This window comes from Aquarana catesbeiana, linkage group LG10 (genome assembly GCF_042186555.1).
Source record: "Aquarana catesbeiana isolate 2022-GZ linkage group LG10, ASM4218655v1, whole genome shotgun sequence".
Lineage (NCBI taxonomy): Eukaryota > Metazoa > Chordata > Amphibia > Anura > Ranidae > Aquarana > Aquarana catesbeiana.
In genome coordinates, this window is record NC_133333.1 from 34,222,912 (window position 1) to 34,237,687 (window position 14,776).

Below are 14,776 nucleotides of genomic sequence, written 5' to 3' on the forward strand. Positions count from 1 at the left end.
CTTTGGGGTGGGGGGGGCCGCAAATCTTCCCGCGGTTCTCTAGTGTGAATGCAGCCTGAAGGTAGGCTAACTTTATATTTTTATATTTTTACAGTGGTATTTTTATTTTATGTTTTATTATATTTTTATAAGTTTTCATTAATATTTAGTTATGCCTTGCTTGGTAGTGTCTAAAAAAAGAAAGAAAAAAAAAAAGGGGGGAGGCCGGTGATCTTTAAGTATCTCCACCAATATTGCCCAAGTCTAATGCCTCGTACACACGATCAGATTTTCCGACAACAAATGTTGGATGTGAGCTTTTTGGCTGAAAGTCCGACCGTGTGTATGCTCCATCGAACATTTGCTGTCGGACTTCCTCCCAACAACTGTTGGCTAGCATGCTCGGAATCAAGCAGAAGGAACTGCACTGGCTATTGAACTTCCTTTTTCTCGGCTCGTCCTACGTCACTGTTCGTAATTGTTGGGCAACATTTGTGTGACTGTGTGTATGCAAGACAAGTTTGAGCCAACATCCTTTCGAACAAAAATCCACGGTTTTGTTGGCAGAAAGTCTGATCGTGTGTACGGGGCATTACTCTTGTTTACTTCTACGTGGTAGCTTGACGGGGTCATGGTTGAGTATACTCTGGAGATCATACCCTTTCTGTTCCCAGCCAACATCACCTCTTCAACCAAGGCATGCTCCGTTAACACCAGGGAGGAGGAATGTGCTTGAGCCTGTGAGGCATGCCGCAGCTGAAGATGTTTGTTATGCATATCTTGAGTGCTATGGGCAAAAGCTTGGGCCTAACTGAGAGAAATACATAGGCTGCCATTGCTGACCTCCTTCTGAAAATGCTAGCTGCCTGACTCTCTCTCTCTCTCTCTCTCTCTCTCTCTCTCTCTCTCTCTCTCTCTCTCTCTCTCTCTCGCTTCAATATTGGCCTTGTATAAGCCTGCAGCCACAGAGGTCAAAACTCCTGAGCAGCATATATATTCTGGGTCATTGGCACAAAAAAAATCACAAAATCAGTTGCTCGGTACGACAACCAGACAATCAGCTTTTTTCAGAAGGAGATCAGCAATGACAGCCTACATATTTCTTCCAATACAAGTTTACTTTAGATGGCTTCTGCATGTCTTACTACTTGGAAGTGACTACAGGATTAATTGAGAGACCAGGACTTAGCATTGTCACCCTTTATCAGGAAGTTCCTGAAAAGGGACCCTTATGCTAGGATCTCCAGGGATAATTTTAATGAAAGCTACAGATTTTAAGATCTTAAAAATGACAGGCAGCACAAAATTAGCCTTTGGGATTAATAAAGTATTCTGATTATATACAGTATAAGGCCTTGTTCACATGGATATATTCATATTTTATCTGGACCTTTGCATCTTTTTGTTCTTATTTTCCAGAAAGGAGTAGACATGGCTGAAGTGGAGATAGCTACAGAGGCGTTATCTGGAGCTCTGGACTCGCTGGCTGCGCCAGAATCGCTCAGTTTAGGTATTGCCATTATCGGGCCACGAGGATCAGGAAAAACCACACTAGTCCGATCCCTTTGCCACCAAACTGAGCACTTCGGTCCCAAGTTCTTGGACTCGTATTTTAAAGGAAATGAAGGATCTCATGAAGTCACGTGCCATACTTACCCTTCTCTACCCAATGTAACTATTCTGGATTACCCAGGGTATAACCCTGGCGATTCTCCCACTGCGTACCTGGAAGGCGTTAAAACTGAAAATGTCCACTGCCTGGTGATGACAGTCGGGGAGGTCATCTCTGATGCTGACTTGCAACTTTTAGGAGCCCTAAAACATTTAGGGAAACCCTATTGTGTGGTGCAGACCCATGTTGACCTTATATTGCATACAGAGAAGAGGCAGCAGGGGAAGAATTACTGGAGAGGCCAAACACTTTTGGGCCTGAGGGGGACAACAGAAGAGAGGCTGGGTGGAAGTGGGCCTCAAGGAGCCCACATCTTCCTGGTGGCCTGCCTGGAAGCCCAAAACTATGACTTTGTGGAGATGGTGGATTTTATTGAGAGGGAGTTGCTGCAGTGGAAGAGGTAAGAGATTAGTTTAGAGCCGCACATTACACTGGCAGAATCTTTTTTTATATGTGTGTTGGGATAGCTGAAATGGGTGATGTGGGGAGGACAGAGTAGACACAACAGGCCTCAGTGCTAGCAAGGTCCAATTCTCAGTGATTAGGAAATTGTAAGTGGTAGCAGAAGTTTGGTGCAGGTGCGTACGTAAAGGGGGGCTTCATGCACCCAGGGGCCCATGTGGCCCCCCCTGTATGCCTGGATAGGAGAGCGGCGGTATATAGAGTAACCAATCCTTCCATGTAGCCGCTGAATGCCCGCTTCTCCTCCTCTCCATCCCATAGACATTCAGCGGCTTTAGGAGGGAAAAGGAGGGCATTGGTTCCTCTACATGCCGCTCCTGCCACCTCCCTATGCCTGTCCTGCTGCCCTGGACCCCTGTGTGCTTCCCTGCCCCCCCCCCCCCCCGCCATAGCACTGCTGGGTTTCCCCCCTCCCCCGGCTGCTGCAGGGGATCTGTCAGGATGGAGAGTGGGAAAGGGGCCAGTAAATGTATAATTTACCGGTCCCGTCCTTGTCTTAATTAATGAAATCAGTGATCGGTACTGATCACTGACTCTGTGGTTTTTTTTTTATTTGTTTTTTTTTTTTTATTCCTTCAAAACTGAGGCATAGTAACTGTGTTTACTATGCTTCAGCATATGAATGAATAGAAAGCTCTGTACAGAGCTATTCCTGTTCGTTCATTCTGTGCAGCTGAGGCTGATGAATCTGTCCTCAAAAGTGGGACATCAGGGGTCTGTTTAAGCCCCTGATATTTCAGCAAAGCCCCCCAACGGGGGTCCTAAAAATATGTAAAAAAAAAAAAATAAAATTGTAAAAATAAATAAAAATAAAATAAAGTGTTAAAAAAATAATAGGAAATAAAACAACAAAAATAAAAAACACCTGTGTTACAAAGGTCGCACTTACGCCTGGCATTCCGCCACCGTTGAGGGACCCCAAGATGGGCAAGAAGGTGGCCCGCTGCGGGACCATAATAAAGGGTCCCATGATGGTAGTAAAGGGCCCGATATTCAGTGGGAAGGACCCTGGTCAGGGGCCGGGGGAGCTCTTCATGGTTTTTTGCACCGGGCCATGAAAATTCTAGTTACGCCTCTGGTTTGGTGGGCATTTTTCTGCTTCCACAATGGATAGAAGTGCTCATAGCTTTTAATTTCTATTCTATTGTCACCAGTTTGCCAGATCTTGGTCATTAGCTGGCTTTGGACCTTGGGGTGCCTAATGAGGCCAATAAAAATCCTACAACCATAGTGTGGGCTGTATTTATAGTGTACCAATAATGTAAAAGATGTAGGTATGCTTGGGGTTATGCCTTAAGCTCTCATTAGACTACAATGGCTGCTTACATAGGTCAGTAGACCAGCTTCTATGCAATTTGAAAGTTAACATACATTACATAACATACATATATTTGTGATATTTGACAGGTAAAAACAGAAAATGTTGCCATTATCCTTAATTCAACAGTTGCATTGAGTAGTGACCCCCATTATGATATTTTTTTGAAGGCAACAGAGTACAAATATATAAAAAACATATCAAACTTGATTCTAATAGAACATGATAAAAGTCTATTGGAAAAAAATACAATAGTGACTGTATATTAAAACAAACATTATAACATAAAATAACATGGTGTTACAAGATTTCAATACAGATGGTACCCCTCATCCCTATGGCCAAACAATATGATAAAGTTGTAGCTTGTTGGTAGGGAAGATTCAACGCGTTTCAGAAAGGTCGCTTTCCTTCCTCATGGATGTGCAAAATACGGAAGTAGGGTCCTTTTGTGTTAAGAATTAAGTTACAAAATGTACAACCCTCTCTCTCAAAAATTCAATATGCTGCCATGCATCTGTGCAACCCCGGGTCGCCGCCACCACTCCCAACCGGAGGAAGAGAGGACATGCTGAGGCCACCTAATATGCGCTTCCCAGGGTGGATTGCCCTTTGAAGCTGAGCTATGGGAGCAGTGTCAGTTCTCTTGCATGTCACCCTATATGGCCCTTATAGAGGAGTGTGGTGTGTTCTCTGCTCCCATAGCTCTCTTCTCCTTCAAAGGGCAACCTGCCCTGGGAGGCGCATATTCGGTGGCCTCAGTGTGTCCTCTCTTCCTTCGGTTGAGGGTGGTGTCAGCAGCGACCCTGGGTTGGACAGATGCGTGATAGCATATTTATTTTATTAAAGAGATGGCTGCACATTTCGTAACTTAATTATTAACACAAAGGACCCTACCCCCCTATATTGTACACTCCTGAGGAAGGAAAGCAATCTTTCTGAAATGCATTGGGTATTTCCTACCAACAAGCTACAACTTCAGCATATGGTTGGCCATAGGGATGAGGGGTACCGTCTATAATGAAATCTTGTAACACCATGTTATACTACGTTATAATGTTTGTCAAACATACAGCCGCAATTGTATTTTATACATTGCACTTTTATCATGTTCTATTATAATAAAGTTTGATAATTTTATAATAATTTGTACTCTGTTGCCTCCAAGTCTCATAATGGGGGTCACTACATAATGCAAAAATATTTGTGATATTTATAACTTTTATATTTGATTGTGTACTACTTGTTTTAATGAATATTCCATGTCCTGGCATTGTGGACTATTTTTTTTTTTTTTTGCATTGGAAATTTGAATTTCTAACACAGATATCTACTTTTTGGTTACAGGCCGGTTAGTCACACGGCAGATCCTAAAACTCAAGAACTAGCGTCAGTATTCGAAGTACAGTGTGATCAAGAGGGACTTTCAGAATTCTGCTCTCTCCTCAGCATCTTTATAGACAACCCTCCTCCGGTGTCTGCTGTGGTTGGCGTAACTGGCACTGATAAAGATGGTATTCTTTGTGCCCTTTGTGAACCCCCACTTTCAGGACTTATTGTGAGATCCCTTCCAGGTCCAGGTACCCCACCGATGTCTGTGGAGCAGTACTTGCAAAACTTACAGACAGAAGCTTGTGATGTCTACTTGATTGTAGGCTCAGGGATGGACAACAGCTCCCGTGCCACCCTGGTTGAAGCCTTGGTCGCTGCTGGCAAACACTGTATGCTGATTGGTGGCGATGAAGAGAGGAAACATAGACAGGAGGCCAAAGGGCAGGTAGAAGGTGGAAAAAAGTCAGAACGCCATGGGTCTGATTTTCCTGGTCTAAGGGTAGCTTTAGAGAAGGGAGCTCCTCAGTTGGTTAGAGAAAGGCTTCTGCATTCCATCCCATCCATAATTGTTCAGCTAGTAAGGAGAGAGCGAAGAAGAGTAATGATGGGCATATACGATCTCTGCCTGGACATATGTGCCCAGTCATGTCAAGGGGAGCTTCCTGAAGCTTTGTGCAAACTTTTGTCCAGTCTTACATCATTCCGTGCCCGCTACGGACTAGATGACGACTCGCTAACCCTAATATCGCAAGTGACTGGATGCAGCTCTGAGGATTTGCGCACCGAGATACAATGCCCCCTGGCACAAGACCCAAGTGCAGAACAACTGCTGCAGATGGCATCCCAGCCCCTTTCTTTATCTGAGCTGGTCTGGAGCTACATCCCACACTGGGGAGGAGGAGAGGAGGCCCCCACCAAATTGTCTCACGAACGCACCTACCGACTTCTGGTGGAAGCCGTCTGGGGGATGGCAGAGGATGCCGAGAGGGTGCTGCTTCATGGATGCACCAACCAGAAGGTGGCCAAAGAACGGACTGCTTTCTGTCACTGGCCCTGTGTGTGATCTTCCAAGACCACTCCTGGATCTCCACCTTGCTAGGTCAATGCACTTGCACACCATTATACATATATGCTTTGGTGCATTTTTGTCTAGGTGGGAAGCATGGCGCTGTCCTTCACCCCGAACTATGTGGTAGTTTAAAAAAAAAATAATCTTAATCGGCAGTTTTTGGGTGCAGATTGTCTTCTCAGCCTAAAAGTATATCGTGACAAATGTTGATGTATCAAAATAAATGGTCTATCGTAGAATTTCTATTAGATGAAGTGGCTCTTTGTGTAAGTTAGGGCGTGCCACCTATAGGCAAGGAGATATCTCCCTTTGGCAAGAGGGATTCCCCTTGGTGGTAAAGAAGCTCTCTCTGTGGGCAAGAATCTTCTCTTATAGACAGGATAACTCTTCATGTAGGCCCTCTTTATAAAAGTAGTAATGTACCTGTGAATATAGGAGCTCTGCTGTGAGCAAGGGCATTATCTTGTAGGCTAGGTAGGTCCTAATGAAGGAGATGTTGAAATTCAATTTAACAGTAGCTGGGGCTTCAAATTTCTATTAGGGCTTATTTACACTTGCTTCAAAATGCGGCATTGGACACGCTTTTTAAAGCCCTCTGAATGCCAATCAAAGCCCCTGTCACTAAATAAAATGGTAAGCTTACAGTCCTATTCACGCATTGTGTTTCTTTTGCTTTGCTTCAAAAATTATACCCCATGTTGTTTTCTTGGTGCTTCTAAAGCCTCCATAGAAGTCTATGACAAAGCTGGCTTACAGCACCTGAAGCTTTTAAAGGGCTTTTATTCAGCATGAGCTTCACTTTGTTTTGGAGGTATTGCAGATATGAGATATTCCAGGACGTACTGGGAAACCAACAAGCGAATCAGAAAGACGTCATCAGCAGTCACTTTTAGTTCATGTCTGGTCTGGTGTGTAGCATGGAGCAGCAGGAAGGTGAGTGGGGTCCAGACTGGAGTGGAGCAACTAGCAGACGACACATGTGGTGTACAGCATGGGAACTCTATAGCAGAAGATGAGCAGCAGAGGATCAGCAGAGCTGGGGGACCAAAGTAGGAGAAACTAGCAGATGCCACACATGATGAACAGCGTGAGTACAATATAGTGGGAGGTGAGCGGGGATTGGAGAGAGAAGAGTTGGGGGGGTTACTACTGAGCAGGCGATCAGCAGAGTTGGGGGGGTACTATTGAGCAGGCGTTCAGCAGAGTTGGGTGTTATTACTGAGCGGGCGATCGGCAGAGTTGGGGGTTACTACTGAGCGGGCAATTGGCAGAATTGGGGGTTACTACTGAGCGGGCGATTTGGCAGAGTTGGGGGTTACTACTGAGCCGGCGATTGGCAGAGTTGGGAGTTACTACTGAGCAGGCGATCGGCAGAGTTGGCGGTTACTACGTTACTACTGAGCGGGCGATCGTCAGAGTTGGGGGTTACTACTGAGCAGGCGATCGGCAGAGTTGGGGGTTACTACTGCGCGGGCGATTGGCGGAGTTGGGGGGGTTACTACTGAGCGGGCGATCGGCAGAGTTGGGGGGGTTAGTACTGAGCGGGCAATCGGCAGAGTTGGCGGTTACTACGTGACTACTGAGCGGGCGATCGGCAGAGTTGGGGGTTACTACTGAGCAGGCGATCGGCAGAGTTGGGGTGCTACTGGGCAGGGAATTTACTGAATGAGGGTGCTAATAGGCTGAGGATCTGCAAAATGACGGTACTAATAGGCTGGGGATCTGCTGAACAGGGGTACTAATAGGCTGGGGATCCGCTGAACGGGGGTACTAATAGGCTGAGTATCTGCAAAATTAGGGTACTAATAGGTTGGGGATCTGCTAAACAGGGTACTAATAGGCTGAGTATCTGCAAAATGAGGGTACTAATAGGTTGGGGATCTGCTGAACAGGGGTACTAATAGGCTGGGGATCTGCTGAACAGGGGTACTAATAAGCTGGGGATCTGCTGAACAGGGGTACTAATAAGCTGGGGATCTGCTGAGTCGGGGGGGGGGGGTACTACTGAGCTGGGGTTCTACTCGGCCCTTTTAAAACAGAAAATCAACACACGCACAGGGCATTTGCCAAGCTTTATTAAAGCTTCACAAAGCATCAAAAAGCAGTGTTGCCAACCTCCTGCAGCATTTTTTACTGGCAAAACATGGAAAATTTACTGGCAGAGCACATTTTTTACTGACAACCTAAGACATTTCTATTGAAAACTAACACAGTGAATATTTGAACAGTATAAACATGATATGGAAACACCGACAATACCCATAACAAATTAATTTGCTTAATTTACACTTAAAAAGTCAACACAGCGTAAAATTATCAGCCCCTGATATTTACTGGCAGTTGTAAAAAAATCACTGATTTTTACAAACTGTCAGTAAAATTACTGGCGGTTGGCAACCCTGAGCGGTAGACGCATTAATGTGTGTTAAAGTCGAAGCAAGTGTAATTGAGTCCCTAGGGGGATCCTAAATGGGTGGGGCTTGTATACGTACACAGGGCCTTGTGTGTCTAATAAGACCTGTCTGTATTGGCTAACAATATCCAAGCTTTTAGTCTACAGTTGTCCTTTTCTAGCACAAGTTTCATTTTTAAAATAGTTCTGTCAGTTCAGTATAAAAATAAAATAAGATGGCCCATGATGAAAGGTGGACAAGGAACTCAGGTCGTTATAGCAGAAAACAACTAACTTAAATAGTGGACACCCAAAAAATCAGTTGAACCTCTAAATCTATATGTGTGGGTACCCTAGAGACCCAGCTTACCTTTATTTTGCACCTGAGCATGTATGACAATGGTTATATGTTTGCACTTTTAAGCCTGTAAATAATATTTCTGCAGTACCCTATGTCTGGAATAGTGGATGAGGAAGAAGGTAGGCAGATGTAAAAGGCCATATAATTTTTTTATTTTTTTTATACAAAAACTGATATCATTTTTTAAAAGCAGCATCAGCCAATTGGCTTAATGCAGTTTTGACATATATATATACAGAAATGGTTTCACCTACCAAGATGACTGCTTTACTTTCACATATATACAACCTGCCCACCACCATATGGAAATGACAATCCCATTGCAAGCCAGATATTAGACATGTGCACTGACAAAAAAATGTTAGTTTTTTTGCTTTTTTTCGAAAATTTGGAATTCGGAAATCCGTAAATTCAGATTTTCGAATTTGTGAATTATCGAATTCCTGATTTTTCTGAATTCGGAAATTAGAAAATCTGAAAAAAAGAGAGGAAAATCTGTAAAATTCGAAATAATAACTAACTAATAATAACTAACTATTAAATTATAGGTATTGTAATTTCCTTTCAAATTTGGCTGTTTGTGAACATAACGAATACAAATTTATCTGAAGTTACGAATTATCGGAAATAACGAATGCCGCATCTAAACAAATGGAATGGAACAAATTAATAAATAAAATGTTTTTATTATTATTTTTTATTATTATAATTGTTATTTATTATTATTAGATTGTGATGTTCCATTCGTTTAGATACGGCATACATTATTTCAGATAATTCGTAACTTCGGATAAATTCGTACTCATTACATTCACTAACAACCAAATTTGAAAGGAAATTCCAATACCTATAATTTAATATTTATTATTAGTTATTTCAGATTTTCGAATTTTCAGATTTTCATTCTTTTGAATTTTTAGATTTTCATTCTTATTTTTGGGTTTTCAAATTTATGAAATTTCAAATATTCGAATTTCCAAAAATTTCGCAATTAACGAATTTGTCTAACAAATTCAGAACTAAACGAATTGCACATATCTACCAGATATCAGCTTCTAGCTGGTGCATGACAATGCTATGCACAGTGGTGCAGTTTTCAAGAAAAATTACATATAAAAAGCAAAAGATATATTGATTGTTTTTTGTTTTTTTAAAGCTGATCTCCACCCTTACCTTCAGTCTTGCACAGTTGTATAGGCTCCTCTGATTACTTTGATTTCACTGCATACTGCAAGTTTCTCACAATGTGCATTAGAAGCTGCAGCAACTCAGATAGAGCCCGCTTCATTTTCCTGTTGGAGGTTGTCAGCTTCATCTAGCCCTATCCTTCCCAGCTTTTCTATCCCTGACTTGTGACTTTTACATTTATTACATTTTAGTTCTTTAAAGGGTAAGTTCACCTTTACAGAAAAATCTTTAAGATAAACTTACACTGGACCCCTTCCCCACCGCACCCGGTCCCGCTGTAACTGAAGCCGGCGATCTCCCGCGCTGACACATCGTAAAGCCGCTTTACCGGTCCGGGGGATCAGAACCCCCCCCCTGCGACTTAATCTCCTAAATGTAACTCCTAAAGGTACGTATAGGAGGCATTCTAATTGGTCGGCGCCGCCACGTGGGCAATCAGAACCCGCGTAGCCCGTCCTGTCAGCCCTGGAGAAGAGGAGAGAAAGTCACGGGATTTAAAATCCCCCGGACCGGAAAAGCAGAGTCTGTTCGGGAGATCGCCGGCCTCAGGTACTTGTAAAATACAAGCAGATTAAACTTTGCTTTAAACTGTTATATGTGAAACTACCCATAATACTCCTTCAATGGGATTCCCAAATTCCCATCATCACTTGCAAACCGGCGGAAGTTTCCCACTAGCAAGTGGAATGTCTATATTGGTTCATGAAATAAAAGAGAGTACAAACTTCCATCTGCCATTTATTTTTCCTGTATGTGGCATCATATGTCCTCAGAGTTCAGGAAAATGAAATTTAGCTATAGAGAAAATTCACAATGATAGGCTATAGTAGTATTATTATTATTATTATACAGTTTGCTCAGCGCTTTACAACATGAGGGCAGAAAGTACAGTCACAATGCAATTCGATACAAGAGGAATCAGGGGGCCAAGAGCTTACAATCTAAAAGGGAGGGTCAAGCTATACAAAAGCTAATAGCTGTGGGGGATGAGCTGATGGAGAAAATAAAAGTACAGTTGTTGGGTGGAGGCAGGATAGGCTTCTCTATAGAAAAGGGTTTTCAGGGGGCGCCTTAAAGTGTATATTTTTATAGGCAAACGAGGAACCCCTTAATAATTCACTGGTATGGCCAATAATTGTCCACTATTTTTCCCACATCTTTAAATTCTCATTTACATACATCGGCACCCGCCTTCCATTATAACGGCTCTATAAGATGAGGGCAAAGCCACCATATTTAAGTAGTGGAATGTTCCCAACTTAACCCGCTTCTTGTAAACACGCCCTTAAGCCCTGTACACACGGGCCGAATGTCAGGAGACATCAGCCACTTCGATTAAAAAGCAGCTGACATTCAGCGCGTGTGTATGTCAATCGGTCGGACAGAAGCTGGTCACTTGGCTGGCTTCTATCAGAGCATGCTGGAAAACCAGCAGCCGACCGACTCCTGATCAGCGCTCTCAGCCAATGGCTGAGGACACTGATCGGAGTTGTCTGGCAGGGGGGGGGGCACCCCCTGTCAGAACACAACAGCTCAGGGAAAGAGGATTACTGTACTAATGTAAGATTGTTAGTACAGCGGCTCTGACCAGAACTGTCAGGTTTTTTTTTCCGGGTTGAACGAAAAAAAAAAAACTGTTGGTGTGTACCAGGATTAAACTTGATTCAATGATGGAAAGAAGGAGAGGAGGTCCAGTGAGTATGACTTTTATGGCCCTTTTTAAAGTATTTATTATGAGGTTTTGATTTTATATACTGTATTTTGATAACGATTGAAAGGGGGGGGCTTAGATTTAAAAGTATATCCCTCGCTGGAGTAATGCTTTAAACATTTTTAAATGAAGTTCTACAAGGGCCCCCCGTTTACATTTCTTCACTTTACTCAGTTTTTCCATTTTATTTATTTATTTATTTATTTATTTTTTGCTTTGGATACAGTAGGAAAAATTTAGTAACGTTTTTATTTATTTTTTTTGGTCCATGACCCCCACTGAGAAGAGTCACCCTTTCTGCTGTCCTGGTGATCATTGTCAGCGGGACTGAAGGTGAAAGAAAATCCAGAGTTTTGAGTGGTCACCAGAACAGGTGGTGAAGTGTAGTCTTCGGGGGAAACTTTTTGCAGTGAAGATTCTCTCACTTCGAAGAGCTTTCCTCTGACTTCCTGTAAACATACATAAAGATATTACTGCTCTGGGTGGTCTTACAGGTCATCCACTGGATATGGGTGCATACCTACAGTACTGAGATCGATTCCTCCCCATATATCCAGATACCCTTTTTTTATATATTTATTTCTTTGCTACACAACACGCTTTATTGCAAGAACTACAAACTCACACAGTCAGACTGTAGCACATTGCTCGCAGCCAGATCCTCTCTTACTGGTTCCATGTTTTTCTCCAATAAGGGCTTAGTCATGAAGGTCTAATAAGTAAAGAAAATCTTAGCCATAAAAGTCTTAGCCATAATTATGCCCCTATTGGAGAGAAAAAAGTGGAAATAGTAGGAAAGGGTCTAGGTATGTGCCACAGTCTTAATCGTGAAGGTCTAAGTCATGAAGATCTTCATCTTAGCAATGAAGGCTTTAGCCATAACTCTTCCCTATTGCAGAGAAACAAGTGGAAGCAGTATGAGAGGGTCTAGCTATATGCTATAGCCTTGGCCATGAAGATCTTCGTCATAACTATGCCCCTATTGGAGAAAAATAAGTGGAAGAAGTCGGGGAGGGTCTAGCTATGTGCTACAGTCTTAGACATGAAGGTTGTAGTCATAACTATGATCATATTGCAGAGAAACAAGTGGAAGTAGTAGGAGAAGATCTAGCTATGTGCTACCATCACAGTCTTGAAGATCTTCGTCATCTAGCTATGTGTCTTGGTCATGAAGGTCTTGGTCTTTGTCATAGAGGTCTTAGTCATAACTACGCCCCATTTGCAGAGAACCAGGAAGAAGTAGTAGGAGAGGGCCTAACTATGTGCTACAGCCTTAGCTGTGAAGGTCTTCATCATAACTATGCCCCCATTGGAGAGAAACAAGTGGAAGTAGTAGAAGAGGGTCTAGCTATGTGCTACAGTCTTAGTCATGAAGGGTGTAGTCATAGCTATGACCCTATTTTAGAGAAACAAGTGAAAGTAGTAAGAGAGGATCTAGCTATGTGCTACCATCCCAGTCGTGAAGGTCTTAGTCATCTAGCTATGTGTCTTAGTCATAAATATACCCCTATGGGAAAGAAACAAGTGGAAGTAGTAGTAGAGGGTCTAGCTATGTGCTACATCCTTAGTCATGAAAGTCTTCATCATAACTATGTCTCTATTGGCGAGAAACAAGTAGAAGAAGTTGGAGAGAGTATGTGCTACAGTCTTATTCATGAAGGTCTAAGACTTAACTATGCCCTTATTGGACAGAAGCAGGAGATGGTATAGCTTAGTGCTACAATCTTAGTCATGAAGTTTGTAGCCATACCTATGACCCTATTGCAGAGAAACAAGTGGAAGCAGTAGGAGAGGATCTAGCTATGTGCTACCATCCCATTCGTGAAGATCTTGGTCATCTAGCTATGTGTCTTGGTTATGAAGGTCTAAGTCATGAAGGTCTTGGTCTTAGTCATGGAGGTCTTTGTCATAACTAGGCCCCATTTGCAGAGAAGCAAGTGGAAGTAGTAGGAGAGTGTCTAGTGATGTGCTACTGTCTAAGTCACGAAGGTCTTAGTCATGTGAGTTTGCATCCTTCTGACTTGTGTCTACACACAGACAGCAAAAAAAAAAAGCTTGTCAGGGTTTTTAATTATTCCCTACTCTATCCAAAAAAAAAGATAACTCTCTTCTAGACCCCTCCTCTGGTATTTAAATACAGCGGTATAAGCGGCACCAACACCTTACCCTTTCCAATAGCCTGATTCATTTCCTTCAGGTCACAGCCACAGCAAGTGGTGGAATTTTACGTGCTATAGAGTCACCAATTGGCCGCCTTGCCCAAATCCAGCAACTCTAACCAGGAGGGATTGAGCCACTGGAGAAATGTCTTCCATTGGTATGAATGACACTGCATATAAAAATTGCATTTACCTGCGCCTTAAAAATTGCAGCTGCATGCAAAAAGTTTTGTCACCTCCTTATCAAGAAATGCCCGTGAAAATGCACAGAGTAAGGCACAAGAAACAGTATATTAAAAAGGCACGCATTTTTTAAGTACAGAATGTAAATGGGCCCTATAGATTTTTATTACACAGTACAAGTGTGACACGCCTATGATTACAGCTCTTTCAATACCCATCTCTGTGTTTTCTATATTAAAGATTGTCTCTTTACAACAGCATGTCTGTGTAGGGGGGCTGGGAATATTGCTAGCAAACAGATTTGCGCTGTTGTAAGCACGTCGATGATATGGCTGTCTGGTTTTCGTCATGTTTCTCGTCATGGTAAATTGCTTAATAAAGAAGTTGCTGTTAAACATGACATGACTGCGGTGTTTACATTCTGTATGTGTGTATAGCATGTGTAGGTGCGTGATTCCGGTGTGTAAGCATATCATTATACTGCTCTCAGGGCAGCACAGCGATTTATTAGTTAACATTTCTGCCTTGCAGTCCTGGTATCCTCACTTCGAATCCCAGCTAGGATGCTATCTGCTCGGAATCTACATGTTCTGCCAGGGCTTGTGTGGGTATCTCCCATTTCCTAGCCCTTGGCCCAGTAAGGGTTTGCTTACACGAGCGTCACTCTTTGAAAAGCGATTTGCAGTGGTTCACTTTTCAGAGGATGGCAGAGCAGTGGCTACTGCTACAGTGATATTTCCACCTACTGAGTGCCTGGTTATATAATTAAGAATACAAAAAAAAAAAAAAAAATATATATATATATATATATATATATATATATATATATATATATATATATATATATATATAATATAGTGAGTGGAAAAAAGTATTAAAGTATTTGATCCCCTGCTGATCAGTCTATAATTTTAATGGTAGGTTTATTTGTTTATTTTAACAGTGAGAGA

At 42.5% G+C, this 14,776-nt stretch overlaps 1 protein-coding gene across 2 annotated transcripts; it reads left to right on the plus strand.

Annotated features, from left to right (window-relative positions):
* The first annotated feature begins 1,378 nt into the window (after positions 1-1,378).
* On the plus strand, positions 1,379-14,226 carry LOC141110567 (uncharacterized). 2 transcript variants are annotated; one of them, XR_012236302.1, is made up of 3 exons: positions 1,379-2,051; positions 4,779-7,641; positions 7,737-14,226. XR_012236302.1 is itself a non-coding variant. In XM_073601969.1 (2 exons), the coding sequence occupies exons 1-2, from the start codon at positions 1,411-1,413 to the stop codon at positions 5,824-5,826; spliced, it is 1,689 nt and encodes a 562-aa protein (XP_073458070.1). In that variant the 5' UTR covers positions 1,379-1,410; the 3' UTR covers positions 5,827-14,226. The 2 variants fall into 2 exon arrangements, 1 of the variants encoding a protein (XP_073458070.1); XM_073601969.1 differs by having other exon boundaries at positions 4,779-14,226.
* The last annotated feature ends 550 nt before the right edge of the window (positions 14,227-14,776 follow it).